This window comes from Lissotriton vulgaris, chromosome 7, assembly GCF_964263255.1.
Source record: "Lissotriton vulgaris chromosome 7, aLisVul1.2, whole genome shotgun sequence".
NCBI classification, from domain to species: Eukaryota; Metazoa; Chordata; class Amphibia; order Caudata; family Salamandridae; genus Lissotriton; species Lissotriton vulgaris.
The window spans coordinates 1,391,937,175-1,391,953,927 of NC_141695.1; the positions used below are offsets into that span (position 1 = coordinate 1,391,937,175).

Sequence of the window (16,753 nt, forward strand, 5' to 3'; positions counted from 1 at the left end):
TGTGAGCTGGGTGGACGCTCTCTCCTGGTCTACCCTTCAGCTTGTGGCTATCCTTTTCCCAAAGGTCGTGGATTAACAAAAGTATGAGCGAGGTGTAAGCAGTAATCTGTTTATCTCCCTCCTGAACTCAGTGACGCTGATGCCGTGGGGATTACAGACTTCACAGAGGCAGCTTACTCGAAGGATCCACTGCCTCTGGCCCGTATCCTCAGCCTGATTTTTCAGCCATCTTCTGTGGGATTATTTGTCTCGGGCGTGTTGGAGCACTATGCCTCCGAAGGGGCAGAGAAAGAATACAGCGGCCGCGACGAGCCGCGTCTTATCAGCAAGAACAGTTGGTGGGGGGTCAATGTACATATCAGGGAGCATATTGGCTCCCGCTGGTGAGGTCTCTCACGGTCAGCTGACGCCGGCAACCCGCTGCAGTCAAATCTAAGCAGACCCTCCCCGCGATGTTCAAAGCCCAGGCTGGAAAGTCTAAGACTCCGCTTCAAGGGACTAAAAAGAGCATCCAGCCGGCACCTTCATTTAAGTCGTCAATGGGTCCTCCCACGGCTGCAAAATCTGAGAAAACTTGTTAGGTGGCCGCTGCACTGACACCGGTTGCTGATACTGCTTTGTCTGATACTACTTTGTCTGAGTCTGTAGCTGTTATCGAGAATCCGGGTGTGAAGACTTTGAGCACTATGAATAATAGCAACAGTAAACTTGCTCATCCCGATCCTAAAGCCTCAGTACATTCTATGGCACCCAATGAAGCTGGCGATAAATTTTATTCTCTGTCTGAACAGTCAGGCTCTTCTGATAAGGAAGATGTTGGCCTCGATAAGGATTGGACTGATGTAGATGGCAAAGTGGGCGATTGGCGTACCACCAAGGCATTAACACTAGAAGCTGCATCTCAGGGCTCTCGCACAGTCTATACAATCCAGAAGGCGGCCAAAGAGCAGGGGGGGGCCCATCGTCAAGTCTTGACACGGGTTCGCTAGCGTGGGATTATTCGTTTTCTGCACAATCTGCCGTGGTCTGCAACCCTATTGATTCAGAGGGGGGAGTGGGGCCAATCCTTCTCAATTACTCCCTGGGGAGGTGACACTCTCGGTAATCTATCAGACTATCTTGGCCCATCGAGAAGAAACCAGACAAGAGAGCGCTAAACCCAGGGAGCATGCCGGAGGCTGCAAAATTCTATCCGCGAGTGGCAAAAACGTGCTCCTATATTGCATCAAGAATAGAGGATGCTGAAGAAAGGATATCCACTCTGGAAGATGACGTTGTCACTCAAAGGGGCATCGCAGATCTTATTAAAATGCAAAGAGACGACCTGCTTTGGAAACTTACAGACCTTGAAAATAGGGCCAGGAGAAATAATCTCAGGGTCCTAGGAGTCCCTGAAGGGATTGAAGGCTCAGATGATCAGCAATTTATAGTGGAACTGTTCAGAGGCATTCCCGGAGGTTAAGGATTGGGACTGGCGACTTGAGGTCCAACGTGCACATCATTTCCCTTTCAAGCAGAGATCCTCCCAGTCCGATGAAAAGCCTCAAGCGATATTGATTTGTCTGAACAACTATTTGGCAAGGGAGAAAATCTTCGATTTAGCTAGACCGGATAGGAAGAGGGCTGGGAAGGGCTGCAAATCTTGTCCGACCCGATTTTTGTCCAGCTACTGTCGAGCTCAGGGGGCAGCTCCGCCAGCTGATAGCACCTTTCCAGTCTAAGGGCGCTCAGGCCTTCCATCTTTTCCCGGCCAAATTGAAAATTGTTCACCAGGGCCAGACAAGATTTTTTGTTTCTGAAATTCAGGCTAAGGAGTTTCTGAACTCAATTTAGCATTTAAGACGTCACTTGGGCTCTTTTTTTTTTTTTTTTTTTCCTTTGGGGAAAGTTAGGGCTTTAAAAGTGGGGGTCTGGGCCAATTGTGGGAGTATCTGGCTATTTATTTTTTCCCCTCTTCTCTTTTTTTTGTTGTTGCTCCTTTTGGCCGGACTCCCGGGTAGTAACTAAATGCTGGGGGGGGGGGGGAGTTACCAGGGGGGAGAGGATCGAACCAGCTCTTCCATCACAAGGACTTCAGTCCTTTTGCCTAAGAGTTGGGGTGGGGGGGGGGACCTTTTGTAAGTGGGAAGGGTGAGTCAGGGGGGTGGGAGTGAGAGGTTGGTAGGGGCTCGGGGTGGGGCAAGAAAATAAAAAATGCTTGACTTTTTAGGTCTCGCCTGTCGATGCGCATGCGCATCGAGCAAGCGAGAGTATTGCGACTTATCCACTCTTTATCTACACTGCAAGGAATCGTGGCGATTCCTTGCAGTGCCCGTGACTTTTAAGGTCAATGCGCATGCGCATTGAGCTTATGCGCATGCGCATTGACGTTAAAAGCGCGTGCGCGTGCACGTCCGTCTTTGTTTACCCGCTCCGCCCCCTCCCGCCGTGTCGCATTTCTCCTCCCCTCTCTTCCTTCCGTCTAACTTCCTTCCGCGTAACACAGTGTCGCATGTCCATCTATCTATTCTGTGTGCGTCGTTATTTTGCCTTCCCTCGTTGCCTTTGATTTCAGTCGTTGTGTTAGTGTTTGATGAGCAGTGAAGTGGGGACACCTTAAGAGTGCCTTCCATCAGCGGACCAGGCATTCGGATCGTGGGACAAATGATTGGGTGGCTGGCTGGCTGGCTCCAACCTCAAGTTTGTGCTTTTCAGATAGTAGTTGTCCATTATTTTCTATCCTTGTGCAGTTCTTTAAATATATGCACGATGTAAATTCATTTTATGATTTTGTATGTTTTTTATGTCCGCTCAGTTTGGTAGATTCTACTTTCTCTTATATATTTTAAATCAACCGTTGGACTGCGTTACCGAGAAGTTATCTAAGCACCTGACATTTTGCCTGACATGGGGGCATACACGTTTCCCTAAACTCAAGAGGGAAATTATAGCTAAGTAACTTCTCCCAGGGTGCAGATACATCCAGCAATAGATTTGCATAGTGACATTTCAGTGGTAGCCTTCTCCGCCAGTCAGTACGTCCCAGACAAGACAGTCACACACTCACATATACACACACACACACTCTCTCTTTCTCTCACTTCTACGTTTATCAGCTAACGATTTAGCTGTAAATAGTATGAATACTTTTGTGTTTCCAAAGTGGAATAAACTTTATTGTTCACCTGATGTGACCGTTGTGTTTGTGTCTGCTGTACTACTTACCGACTGTTGCATTTGTTTATGTTTCTTCTAGTAGTTAGTATTTTGGATACAGTGAAATAAAAATAAGCTGTGAAAGCAGAGGATGGATTGGGTGTCTGCCCTGGCGGTTCTGAACCTCACTGGTCAATTGCCCTTTTGTTGTACATCCCATGAGCTCCGAAACCTTTAAGCATTTTTCGAGCAAAAGCTTTGGATACATGCTTTGAACCTTGCATTCCTGTTTAGAATTGCTAATAATCAGCCTACCTCGAGGTGTGAACGCCTTTACGCATTTTGATTACCCTGCAATTCACAGAATGGACACCCTTTGAACATAGATCAGGCGTTCCTTATCACTGAACCACTACCATTCTGTGAGGTGTTATAATTTCACATGTTTTTAATGCTGCCCCCCCCCCATGTAGATGTTTGCAGAGATGCTTTTGCTTTCTCCATTTAAAAATAAAAATGGTTGCCCTATCCAGTTGCTGTAAATTCTTATTCGTGTATGTATGCTTCAACTCTGGACCCTATTCTCCTCACAACAATCGTGTATAGTTGTTACATACTACCTAACTGTACCAAATACCTATGAAATCTAGCCCCAAAAGAGACAATAACCCCCATATTGAAAGAGATTGGTTTCAAAAGATCTGCAGGCTTGCTTGGCTTAGTAACCTACCCAGACACCAGTTTTGCCTGTCCCTCTGAACCCTTTTCTCCCAAGATATTATAGCGCAACACTTTACAGTCAATTGCATTGCAAAAGCTATTCAGATTATATTTACAAATGCTGCTTCTATTTCAAACCAGTCATTCTGTTGCATGTTGATGCCAGGTTCTAAATGTTCTATAATCCAGTGCATGCATAAATCAATTCTTCTACGTTTTGTTGCCTTTTAGTATCAAAGTTGGTAGGGCAGTTTCAGATTCCACTGAATTAGTTTTACAGTTTGTGGTGAAACTGGGAACCGTGCAGTCTGTTTCATAACTAGTTTCGCACTTATATGTAATGTGTATCATATTCTGTGTGTCAGATTCATTCAGTTTATGTTCAGTTATGTTTACGACCAAGGGGCATCTGTCTCTCGTATGGGTTCTCAAACTGATGCCTCATAGACTTGCCCATTGCAACGAAGCTAGTTGGAGTTGCCTTTTCCAGTCCACTCTTATAGTTGTCTCTGCATAGACTGCAGCTCCATCGCAGTAGGCACAATCAAATCTGAGTTGTAGATAAAGACTTGGGGCAATCGTATTTCGAAAGGGCCATTGAGAACTATAAAGCTGAATATCCAGGCTTTGCTTAAAAAGGTTTGGCCACAGATACAAACATAGAGATCAATAATTCGACTGAGGGACATCTCATCCCTAAATAATTGAACACCAACCCTGTTTAAGACAGGGAAATTGAAGGAGAGTGATAAAATGCCATTGATATTTTAAAGCCACCCCATTGAGAATTAATTAGAAAGACCTATACAATTTTAATAAAACCTGTTTCGGGAGGTGCAGGAAAATAAGTTTAAAACAAGCATTAGAAATGCACTCACTCTCACTCACTCTCACTCACCCTCACTCACCCTCCCTCTCACTCACCCTCACTCACCCTCACCCTCACTCTCACTCACCCTCACTCTCACTCACCCTCACTCTCACTCACCCTCACTCTCACTCACCCTCACTCTCACTCACCCTCACTCTCACTCACCCTCACTCTCACTCACCCTCACTCTCACTCACCCTCACTCTCACTCACCCTCACTCACCCTCACTCACCCTCACTCACCCTCACTCACCCTCACTCACCCTCACTCACCCTCACTCACCCTCACTCACCCTCACCCTCACTCACCTTCACCCTCACTCACCCTCAACCCCTCACCCTCACTCACCCCCACTCACCCTCAACCCCTCACCCTCAACCCCTCACCCTCAACCCCTCACCCTCAACCCCTCACCCTCCCTCACCCTCACTCACCCTCAACCCCTCACCCTCACTCACCCTCACTCACCCTCAACCCCTCACCCTCAATCCCTCACCCACACTCACCCCCACTCACCCTCACTCACACTCACCCACCCTCACTCACCCTCACCCTCACTCACTCACCCTCACCCTCACTCACTCACCCTCACTCACCCTCACCCTCACTCACCCTCACCCTCACTCACCCTCAACCCCTCACCCTCACTCACCCTCACCCTCACTCACCCTCACTCACCCTCACCCTCACCCTCACTCACTCACCCTCACCCTCACCCTCACCCTCACTCACCCTCACTCACCCTCACCCTCACCCTCACTCACCCTCACCCTCACTCACCCTCAACCCCTCACCCTCACTCACCCTCAACCCCTCACCCACCCTCAACCCCTCACCCTCACTCACCCTCAACCCCTCACCCACCCTCAACCCCTCACCCTCACTCACCCTCAACCCCTCACCCTCACTCACCCTCAACCCCTCACCCTCACTCACCCCCAACCCCTCACCCACCCTCAACCCCTCACCCTCACTCACCCTCAACCCCTCACCCTCAACCCCTCACTCACCCTCACTCACACTCACCCTCAACCCCTCACTCACCCTCAACCCCTCAGCCTCACCCTCACTCACCCTCACTCACCCTCACCCTCAACCCCTCACTCACCCTCACTCACCCTCAACCCCTCACCCTCAACCTCATGCTAAAGATTTACAAAAAAACCCATAAACAATTCTAAAAGCACTAACTCTAATGCTGCGAGACCTATTGCATTTCTAATGCTTGTTTTGAGGTATAGTTGTTGCAGGTATTGTTGTCTCTGTATTACTAGACTCTGTGGATTTTCAGAAGAATGTATCGGAACATTTTGGGCTTTGGTAATGGCAATGGGCTTCATACAGGATATAAATGGGGCAGGGTAAATTGCGTTTATGCACTTGGAACATAAGCGGTTTAAATGATGGGAAAAAAGGGCATTGTTTTCAAGAATTATCCAGGCTTTGCAAATTGTGATCTTTGTATTCAAGAGACACATGTCCCCTGGGATAAACTGGATTATTTGAGAATTCCAGGGTATGACCTTATTGCATGCTCACGTCGGACATCTATGATCAGAGGGGTGGCTAATTTATTAAAACAGGGGGTCGGTTGCTGTAGCAAAAGAAGTCCAGATAATATGGGCAGATGGGCAATAGCTGAATTTCTAGTCCATCACAGACCTATAATGGTCTGCACAGTATATGGCTCAAATTTTGATGGCCCGGAAGTTTTTAACTGTTTGAATTTAGAATTAGCATTATGGCCACACCCCATTTGTTGTTGTGGAGATATGAATATTAATTTACTTGGTGTTTTTAATCTGGTTGGTGGACAAAAATATGTGGGTAAAAAACCCAGGGTTTTCAGGGCCCTTCAAGCACTGATACAGGAGCATTTCTTGAAAGACCTCTGGTATCACCATGATGATCAAGATGGTTTTACATATTATTCTGCTCCACATAACAAAATGGTCCGTCTGGACTATTTTTTTTATGACTGACTCGATCTCACAGGATGCTTTTATCTCAATCCCCCCAAGAATCCTTTCAGATCATATCCCTCTGGTTGTAGAATGTCCCTTTAATGTTAAGGCGAAAATTAATACTGGAACAGGCGTACCAAGGGCATATGAAGACTTGGTTAACGGAATTTTTTAACATTAATAGGTGCTCTGCCTCTAGCGGGATGGTTTGGGATACACTCAAGGCAGCAGTACGGGGGAGACCAGGAGCTTCTCGTCTTTTCAGGAGCTTCTCTTCTTTGGAGAAGTGTGGCTCACTGGTTAGAGCAGGCAGACCCTGAAGCAGAGGTCAGACCCGGGACCAGGGTTCAATTCCCGACGCGGCAGGGTCTTGAGCTCAAATGTCCATGGACTCGATAATTCTCGCTTCGGTGCCTGACCTAATCATGGGTTCACACTCTGCAACTCTGGGCATTAAGCTTGCTTAATCTCCACAACGGGCCCCCGCGGCGGGATGCCTGGCTTTCACCTTGGGGATGCCCTGTAGGGGCTATCTCACAGGGAAAAGCCAGGACGGGTTCCCAAGCAAGCGTGGAGATACCCCTTCGGGGGTCGATTCAGGCGCTATATAAGAAACATAATAATAATAACATAGAACCATGCAAGAGCAAATCATTGCCCGTATTGAGGAACTCTGGGTTGCAGAGGTCTATCTATCAAGTTTAATCAAGGAGGGCTGTGTTACAAGTCCAAGTCTGCAATCTGTTGCTATAATTAAGTCCAAACTTTTAGAATTCTTCGGGCAGGATTTGGCTGCTAAATTCTTGCAGTATCAGACGATGGTTTACGAATTTGGGGAAAAGACAGGTAAAATCTTAGCTAAACGAATACAGCAGAAGAGCTTGGCTAGCCGCATTAATAAAATTCAAGATAACCAGGGTCGAGTGCACGCTATACAGGAAAGGGTGGTTATGGGTGTCTTTCTGGAGTTTTATAGCATACTTTATACTGAGGAGAATTTGAACTCTGGGATTGAGATTGAGGCCAGGGACTTTTTTCAGGACATTCATACCCTTCAAATTACAGCCCAGCAGAATGAACACCTGTCTGCCCCAATAGAATGGGAGGAGGTCGAGACAGCAATTAAATCACTGCCGAATGGTTAAGGCTGCGGGCCCGGACGCCATTCCACTGGAATTTTATAGGGCATTTCTGTCGGATCAGTCAGGATTTTTTGTCCGTGCTGAGGGCTGCGCAGTTGGGGGGGGGGGGGGGGAGATACCTGAATCATGACGTCAAACCACGATTGTCCTTTTTCGGAAGGAGGATAAGCCAGAGCTGGACCCCTCCTCTTTCCGCCCTATCTCTCTCATAAACACTTAACAATAAATTATATTCTAAAATTTTAGCTACAAGATTGGCCTGTGTAATTACCCCATTGGTGTCTTTACGCCAGCACGGTTTTATTCCCGGCAGGGACACGGCGGATCATGTCCGTCGGGTTATCGAACTTTTGGATTGGGCTCAGGTTACTGAATCTCCCCTCGGTGCGATTCTGTTGGACGCCGAGAAGGCGTTTCACAGGGTCGCCTGGGGGTTCTTATGGTCGTTCTCCACTGGAAAGGCTTTAGCCCAAAATTCATACAGGCTGTCCAGTCTCCCTACATTTCTCCAGCGGCAACCCTGCGTATTTCCGGTTTTGAGTCAACACCCTTTAACATCAGTAGGGGGACCAGGCAGACCTGTCCCTGCTCGCCCCTGCTCTTTACACTCTACATTGACCCTTTCCTTAGGAAGATTGAAGGCAATTTGGAAATTCTGCCGGTTAGGGTCAATGCTATTGAGTACAGGGCGTTGGCCTATGCGGACGACATCTTAGTTTTAACTATGGATGTTGATTCTGCATTTGCAGCTTTAAAGATCTTAGCTGTTCAATTTGGCCAAGTCTCTGGCTACAAACTTAATGTCTCTAAGACTCCGGTTATCCAGACCCCTGTCATGTCTATCTCTCAAGTCCTAGTGGTGCAGGTAGCTTCATACTTGGGGGTTACAATTACTGCTCAGGTTGCTAATATCCCAGGTTTGAACCTTCTCCCAGTTATCGGTCAAGTTGACTCTAAATTAGGGGCGGTTGGATAATTTGCACTTTTCTTTGTACGGTCGCTGCAATATTTAAAAAATGCTTGTTCTTCCTAGGTTTTTGTACTTATTCAGGACCGTTCCCCTGGAATTCTCACAGCAAAGCTTAGCAAAAGCTGAAAGGGTGTGCTCTAGATTCTTGTGGGGGTATCGTCGTCCGTGCAAGACTGCTAAGTGGATGTGCCTCTCTAGAGATCGGGGGGGGGGCTGGGCGGTTCCGAATCTTTTACTCTACTATTGGTCTACAATTCTCCAACTTCTAGGCGTCCCATTGCTAGGCGATAGGACTACTTGAGGCCGGGACCCCTGCCCTACTATTTATGAACTGGTTCTGGGGGAGGCTGCTAAGGGGGTACTCACTCGGATTCTGGAGGCAAGTTATTATAAAAAGTCAAAGTTTAAGGTTATTGCGGCTATGTTTACAATCTGGCGCAAGGTCCGTCATAAATGGTCTATCCCCAATATTAATTCCTATACCCCCATTACTGCGGCCTGACTGTTACCTGCTATTTTTCAAGACCGGATTACTTTCAGGTGGGTGTCGTCAGGGTTTGGAACTATTGGTGACCTGGGCGTGGGGGGACAAATGGCTCCCTTTACTTCCTTAAAGTACAAGTTTCATCTACATACTCATGATTTTTTTTAAATATCTGCAGGTTAGAAGTTTCATAGATCAAATACAACCTCAGGCACCCACTCTGTTTGATAAGCTTCCGCTGATCAAACTTATTCTGCGGAGGTCTAGAATAGGATTTGTTTATCAACATCTGGTTTCTAACCTCCCAGATTTGGCATTACAAAATGCCAAATGGGAGGCTAAGTTGGGGAAGACTGAGGTAGATATAAGCCTTTCGTTGGAATTAGCAAGTTATGCCTTAGTTTCGGGGAGCTTACGCACCCAAAGCCATATGGCACTTTTAGCTCTTTATTACACGCCTGCTAAAATCTCGAAATGGGGGGCCAGTGAGGGTCATCACTGCTCCGGGTATGGGCTCTTTGCTGTAAATGATATTCATATGTTTTTTCTGTGTCCAAAGCTAGCGACCTTTTTATCGGAAGTAGAGGACATTCTAAACTCCACACTTAATATCCCCGTGAGCCTCTCGTCAGAAATGGTAATACTGGGGTGTGAAAGCACAGCCTTGCAGGGGAGGTCGATGCACTTCTCTGCATTTTGTACATAGCAATGTCCTTAATACGTCTATGCATCACATCTGAATGGCTTAGTCCTGAAGCTCCCACGTTCTTTAATTGGAGATCCCGGATCCTTGCCTTATATAATTTAGAGTCATCAGTCTATTTGAGGCGGGGTAGAAGGAGGCGTGAGTTGGGTCATAAGATCTGGTCCACAGTGGAGGAGTGGCAAAATATGTAAATAGTAGATGTCTACTCTTGTTCTGTTAATTATTAGATTGATGTATCTGCTCTGCCTTTCTTTCCGGTAGCTATTCTTTGTCATATGCTTTGTAACCATCTTCTCTTTGTCTCTTTTTCTTTTTTACCCAGCAAATCTTATGTGTTTAATGCCATTACAAAATGTTCTGTTTGTTAGATATACCACGATCTCTCGTTATTTGATATTTTGTGTTCTTGCTTATTTTTGTCAAGCGTTAATAAAAAAAAACATAGCAAAACAAAACATATAATATCATAGCAAAACCTATAATAGCATAGCAAAACATAGCATACCAAACACAACATAGCATAGCATAGCATAGCATAACAAAACCTAGCATAGCAAAACAAAGCTTAGCATAATAAAACACAACAAAACATAGCATAGCATAACAATTCAAAGCGTAGGATAGCAAAACATAGCATAAAAAAACATAGCATAGCATACAGCATCACTCAGCACCACCACAGCATCACTCAGGGGCACCACAACATCACTATGCGCTACCACAGCATCACTGAACGCCACCGCATCACTCGTTCGCCATCACAACATCAGTCTGTGCAACCGTTCAACAACACCTGGTTCAAATATGTTCTCTCAATGTTTCAAGCTTTATTACAAATGTAACAAAAAGATGTTAATATTTCACTTCTGTTCTTGGATTTTCGTCACAATAAAATACACTGAACATAATCTTCACAAAAGTTATTTACAAAACTTTAAGCTATTGCCATTATAAATTACAATAACTTTTATTTAAGTATTAATTATTGAAAAAAAATTATACGCCATTGTTATTTGTAATATCAATACATGTAAGTCACGTAAATACAACACATATTGCATTACAAATGCTATAGTTGACACATTTGTGAAAGTTATAACTATTGGCATTGTAAATGACAAAGCTATTAATTTCGCTATTTTCAAAAACCAATAAAAAAAAATTGTCATGTACAATACCAATAGCTCAAACTTTCCTAATGCGAGACCTATTGCATTGCAAATGCTTGTTCTCTGGAGCATTGAGATGTTGTATGCTTCAGCCATTACCTCTAGGTATTACATATTGTTTATCCCCGTTGTACACCATAAGTGGTTCACTTACCGTGAAACCAAATTGTAGATGCGAACTGCGTAGTAGCCAATTTGAAAGTAGATTTTGTTTAATTTACCCCAGTTTTTTCATTTGGGTGGTCAGTTGGCACAAAACAATTAGACACACTCTGAAAACAATATATTGTTAGTTGCTCACTAGGAGCTGAGTTAATAAATTAATATTTACAATGTGCCGCAGTGTGTTTAGGACAGGCTTGCACAATGCTGATCCGGGTCCATGTCAGTGTATCCGTTTTTTATACAAAATGTGTTTGTAAGATATCCAATTCGAATTGGTATGTGTGGTTATCCTGAAAATCTGACATGGATCTGTTCCTGCTGTACATATGTTGGATGCCCTGGGCTGGAATTTAAAGGGAAGGACAGTTTCTGTGGAAGATGTAGGATTAAGGAGACGGTAACAAAAGTTATTCCTCTACAGTTCTGTTAAGTAACAAAGGACGTATTGGTACCAAGGAACGTTATCTTCCAGAAGGAATTCTCCTCCTGTAAGAACTTACTGACCATTTAGTGCTAAAGCTTTCCTACTCCCTGAGGTTCTTCCTTTCGTACTACAAATGAGTGTGAGAGGTTGGGCTCCTTAAATTCTTTTTGGTCACTCTTGCCACACCTGAGCTCTTTGTTACTGATTAATACCTTCCTATGGTCTACCTCTCATACAGTTCTTATTTAATAAGGACACAGGTGGAGCTCGTTCACAGCTTCAGACCTTTTCTTTCCTCTGGAGAAAATGTCTGACCAAAGCCCTGAGATGTTGACCCCTTTAGAAATAAATTATACACAGATGGTACTTATGAGAACTTCTCTATAACTGCACAGTATACTTGTATATGATAGTACTATGTGGAATAAGAAAGTTCCCCCTGAGGAATATATTCACAGCACAGTTGTTTAGTACTGGTATATAGAGGGCATGTTTCTAATATCACTCTTCAAAGTGCCTCGTAATCACAGCTGTTCGATTTGATCTCTTCTGACCTAACATTTGATCCTTTGGGAGGCACCCTGCTACACTTAAAGCCTACTTTTGGTTTGTTAGCTCCAGTGACCATGTTTTTTAAAGGCTATTCTCCATCTTACATGTACAAGAAGAATCTTCTGCATTTTCTAACAGCTTCTCTGTTTCTTCCTCAGGTCGGGGATCTCATCCGTGTCACCAAGATGAATATCAACGGGCAGTGGGAGGGTGAGAGCAATGGCCGTACTGGCCACTTTCCCTTTACCCACGTCAAGATTGTTGACACCCAGAATCCAGATGAAAACAGCTGAGGACGGCCTGTGCCCATCAATTTGGGGGCAAAACAACCTTGGACACATCTTCATTAGACCCCAGTTGGTAGAGTTCATGGTAGGAAAATACCCATAACATCTGCAGTGCAGCTCAATGAGGAGACTTATGCATTTACTCTTCTCCACAACATGCCTCAGCCACCATCGTCCATTTTTAGCCCTCAAGCACTACAGGCCTTGCTTCAGACGATAGGTCACACTAGCATTTTGAACCTGACTTAGGTGGCACAGTAATGATGCCCTTGTTTTGAAAACCTTTATTCTACTACTCGTTGGTTGACAACTCCTGGAGCTCCATACCACTTAGGCTAGAGGATTGAATGTGACGTGACACTACTGATGGGAGAACTCAGACACTGACACAGGGCTGTAGCAAGACCATTTGCTTGCTCTGCGGGTGAGAGTGCCATGGGCATTCGGTCCTCCAGGGCATTTCACAAGAGCATTGGAGAGGCAGTTTCTCTATTTCTAAACTGGTGGAAGGTGAGATTGAATAGCCTCAGTGTTGTGAAGTGTGGAATTTCAATGGATGCCGTTCAAAAAGAGATGGTGACCTGCATCTGATCTCCGGTTGAGATGAAGTTTTTCCAATGTTGGCAGGAGAGGGACGTCTGACATATTTTATAATGGGGAGGAGCAGTTGGCATTTGTTGGTTCTTTGCGTAACTGTTGACTGATGTTCGCTGTGTCTCTAACAATGGCCTCTATGCTGTTCAATGTAACACTAAGAACTTGCCTTTGCACCCTATGTGTATTCCTGTCTTTGACTGTCTTGGGGATAAGAACGTATGCTTGTTTAGAACACTGAGTCTTCATTAGTGGGGTGAGAAAGAAATGTGGCCCCATTGTTCATAATTCAGTGTTTAACCATGGCTGCTTATTGTCGCCACCCATTTCCAGTGCTCTTGTAACGGCCATGTAATAAGTTTACTGATGTCTCCATGCCTATTTCCTTGGGTAGCTGTCCAGTTCTTTCTGATCTTCTGGCTCCTTGCAAAATCATGAAATAATTAAAACGACTTTAAACTCTACCCCATCCCCTCAGTGTATGCCTGTTGTCGTTTGAAGTTCGTTTTCTTTTAAAGGTGAAGTAGAATGGGATGGAAATGAGGGTTTTTAGCATTTTACGTCTTTGACTCCACCTCCTCTGGCGTTGACCCAGGGCTCACTAAAGGTCTTTTGACCCCTCTTCATTTCATTTTGCCATACCTACTTTTGAAAGTGAACATAAATCCTCTTCTTGTCATGGCTTTTGCTGCAAAGATGCCTTGATTCAAATTTCAAAGTAATGGACAATTAGTCATTTTATCACACTGTCTTGTCTGCGTCCCCACCTCTGATCCGGGATATTGTGTTTTTGAGAGAGGTGGCAATTAATCACTTATTGGTTGAGTGGACGCTAGCTGATAACTTCTTGGAGTAGTTAACTGCATATTGTGTATTGGCTTTACTCCATTGCTCCCTCACTATTCCCATATACAGCCTTTGTTCTTCAGTTCCCATTTCTCCAGCCTCCCGAGCCTCAAACATTGTCTTCTTGTAGACTCGCTGCTGTTGCTAAGAGTCCTTTAACTCTGTGCCGCCTCGTTGCAGGTGTGCCAATTTTTGGCAGCCTCCTCATAAATATTCTAAATCAGTGTTGAAATGTTCACTCCATAGTGAATTTTCTAGCCTTACGTCTCACTTGGGTTGCTGTGTGCAGTTCTTTCCCAGGTAGCTACTTCTTGTGGCACTCTGGTGCTGCACCTGTACACATCTATAGGGCAACAGGTTCATTTTATACTTTGAGAGGCTATTTTTCAGCACCTTTCTTGCATTTTCATACTCAAACTAAACGCACCCCAAGAGCAACTAATTGGGCGTAAATTCAGGGATCCTTGCCACTGAGTCTATTGTATAAGCCCCTAAGAAATAGTATATATACCTGAAGGAGCCAAAGAAAGCCTGGCATTTAGAGAATTTAGTGAGTCATTGGGTTAAAAAACCAGAAAGTGAAAGGACGATTGCGATCTCTTATGAAGTTGCCCCTTAGGTGTCATTCTTGAAAAGGGTCTAAGACTACTATTACTGCTGCTTCTGCTCATCTCATTGCGATTGTCACCCGAGATTTTGTGTCTATTTACACTTCAAGATACTCAGCCAAATTTTCTATAACAACTTATCACCGCTCGCTGGGGTTCCCGACAGACATTTGGGGTGCCTTTTGACATCTTCTAGTCTTATAATATGGAGCCTTTGTTTATTGAGGTAGACACCCTCTTCTTAAACGTAGTTTTGCATGAGGAATCTTCTTTCATAGGGGCTACCCCTGTGGCTCATAAAAGGTTTTTCAAGGGACTGTAAACCCCTGGCCTCTGTTTTAAAGAGCCCTCATAAGGTCTTCAATGTGAATGTGCTTCAACATTAGGACAGCTGGCTGGCTGAGTGAAATACAGAATGCGAAGACTGGGTGTTCATTTAATCTGACAACCGGTTCTGGAGTTTATGGGGAGGGAGGCATACTCTGAAGTGAGTGTGTTTTTGAGGGTGGGATTGGGGGTTGTAATTTAATATAGCACTTTTTCCACAGTTTCACATATGAAGTGTATTTTGCTGCCCTTTGGGGGTGAAGCAGGTGGGAGGGTGGGGTAGGGTGCATCTTCAGATGGACCATGAACAAAATGAACATGAAGTGGGGAAGAGATAAATGGGGTGGGAGGGTTGGAACACGTGTTACAAAATGAACAATAAATCTCCTGGAAAATATTAATCTGTGAAGGAAATTATTTTTCTGTTTGTGCGAAGGCTTGTTTCACAGCCAACCTTGGAAGCAAGTGAAAGGTTTGAAACTTGACAGGATTGCATCCTTTCCATCAACTAACACTCAGTGTATTCCTTTTCGTATTAAATGAATCACAAAACTATTAAGTGGTGAATTTTTTGTTTCTCATGAGGAAGCACATCATATCGGGGGTGGGGGGGGGAGCTGAAGACTCGCCTCTTTGAAGACCACTGACTGTTCCTTTAACCTTTGGCTAGGTTCCCACTATACAAATACCACAAAACGCAATGCAAACTGCCTGATTTTTGAGTAGTTGAACTAAGGTCCTCTGGCAGTCAATAATTGAAGTGCTTATTTTGCTGACCTCTCTAATGTTCATAGTGGCTTTAAGATTCATTGCTGAATTCTTCCAGGTTCCACGTCTGCTGGACGCATGTTCCACTGTTAAATATTTGCAATATTAAACAGACTTGTCTTCAAGCAATGGTTTACTTCTGTTTCCAGCCTCAGAGGGTGTTATAGATTAGTATTGTAATGAAAAAGCCATTTCTAGAAAGTATGCAATTAACTGAATTGATTTTTTTAGACGATCTCACTGGTGCTTATTATCAACCAGAGAAAGATTAAAGACTGACTTATCCCTACCATAGTTCAAACCTTTCACCTGCTGGTTAGAGCTAGAACTAAGGACACTACTTAGTGTTCTGTGCTATCTTGGCTTTTTTGACCACTTACAAATGGTCATTAGTTCTGTTGTAATTTTGCTGAATTCTAGTTCATATGGTACCAAAGCCATTAATGTATATCCATACACCTGGCCAATTGGTGTAAGAGTTAAGTTCAGCAATTCTTATGCAGCGTAAAAAGTGTAATTCAATTGCCGTAATACTTTGTGTTCAAAGCATATGAGCTGCAGGTAATACACTTTGCATAGATCGCTATCTGGTGTTGGGCTTGGATGCTTGCACCTTGTTGTCTCGGAAGAAGTCTTTTGTGGTCAAGAGATATGTGACTCCTCCCTTGGACGAAAGTGCGGATGGGCATCGACTCCATCTTCAGATTTTTTTATTCGACCATCGGATCTGGACGTAACTTCTGGACTCCAGTTCAGCATCATATTCTCCAAACCTTTTCGACACGCAAAACCATCTTAGACTCAATGGTATTGTTTTCGATCTCATGATCTTCAAGCGCTCCTCAAATACTCGATTTCGGTCTTCGAACAGGCCTAGCGACGCCTTTCGGGCCTACAGCTCATGGAAAGGACGCCATTTAAAAAATTTCCCCAGTGTGGAGCAAAATTCCCACACAGTGACCAACACAAGGTCTGTAACCTGTGTCTCTAGCCTGAGCATGAAGAGAACTGCAAGGCCTG

General features: G+C 44.5%; 1 protein-coding gene across 1 annotated transcript in view; it reads left to right on the forward strand.

Annotated features, from left to right (window-relative positions):
- LOC147705696 (adapter molecule crk-like) overlaps nucleotides 1-15,520 on the forward strand; it is a 46,613-nt gene extending 31,093 nt beyond the window's left edge. The window contains exon 4 of the mRNA XM_086932124.1: nucleotides 12,462-15,520. Coding sequence (XP_086788250.1) covers nucleotides 12,462-12,596 — 135 coding nt within the window. The 3' untranslated portion in view covers nucleotides 12,597-15,520. The remainder of the gene's footprint in view (nucleotides 1-12,461) is intronic.
- Nucleotides 15,521-16,753: the final 1,233 nt, after the last annotated feature.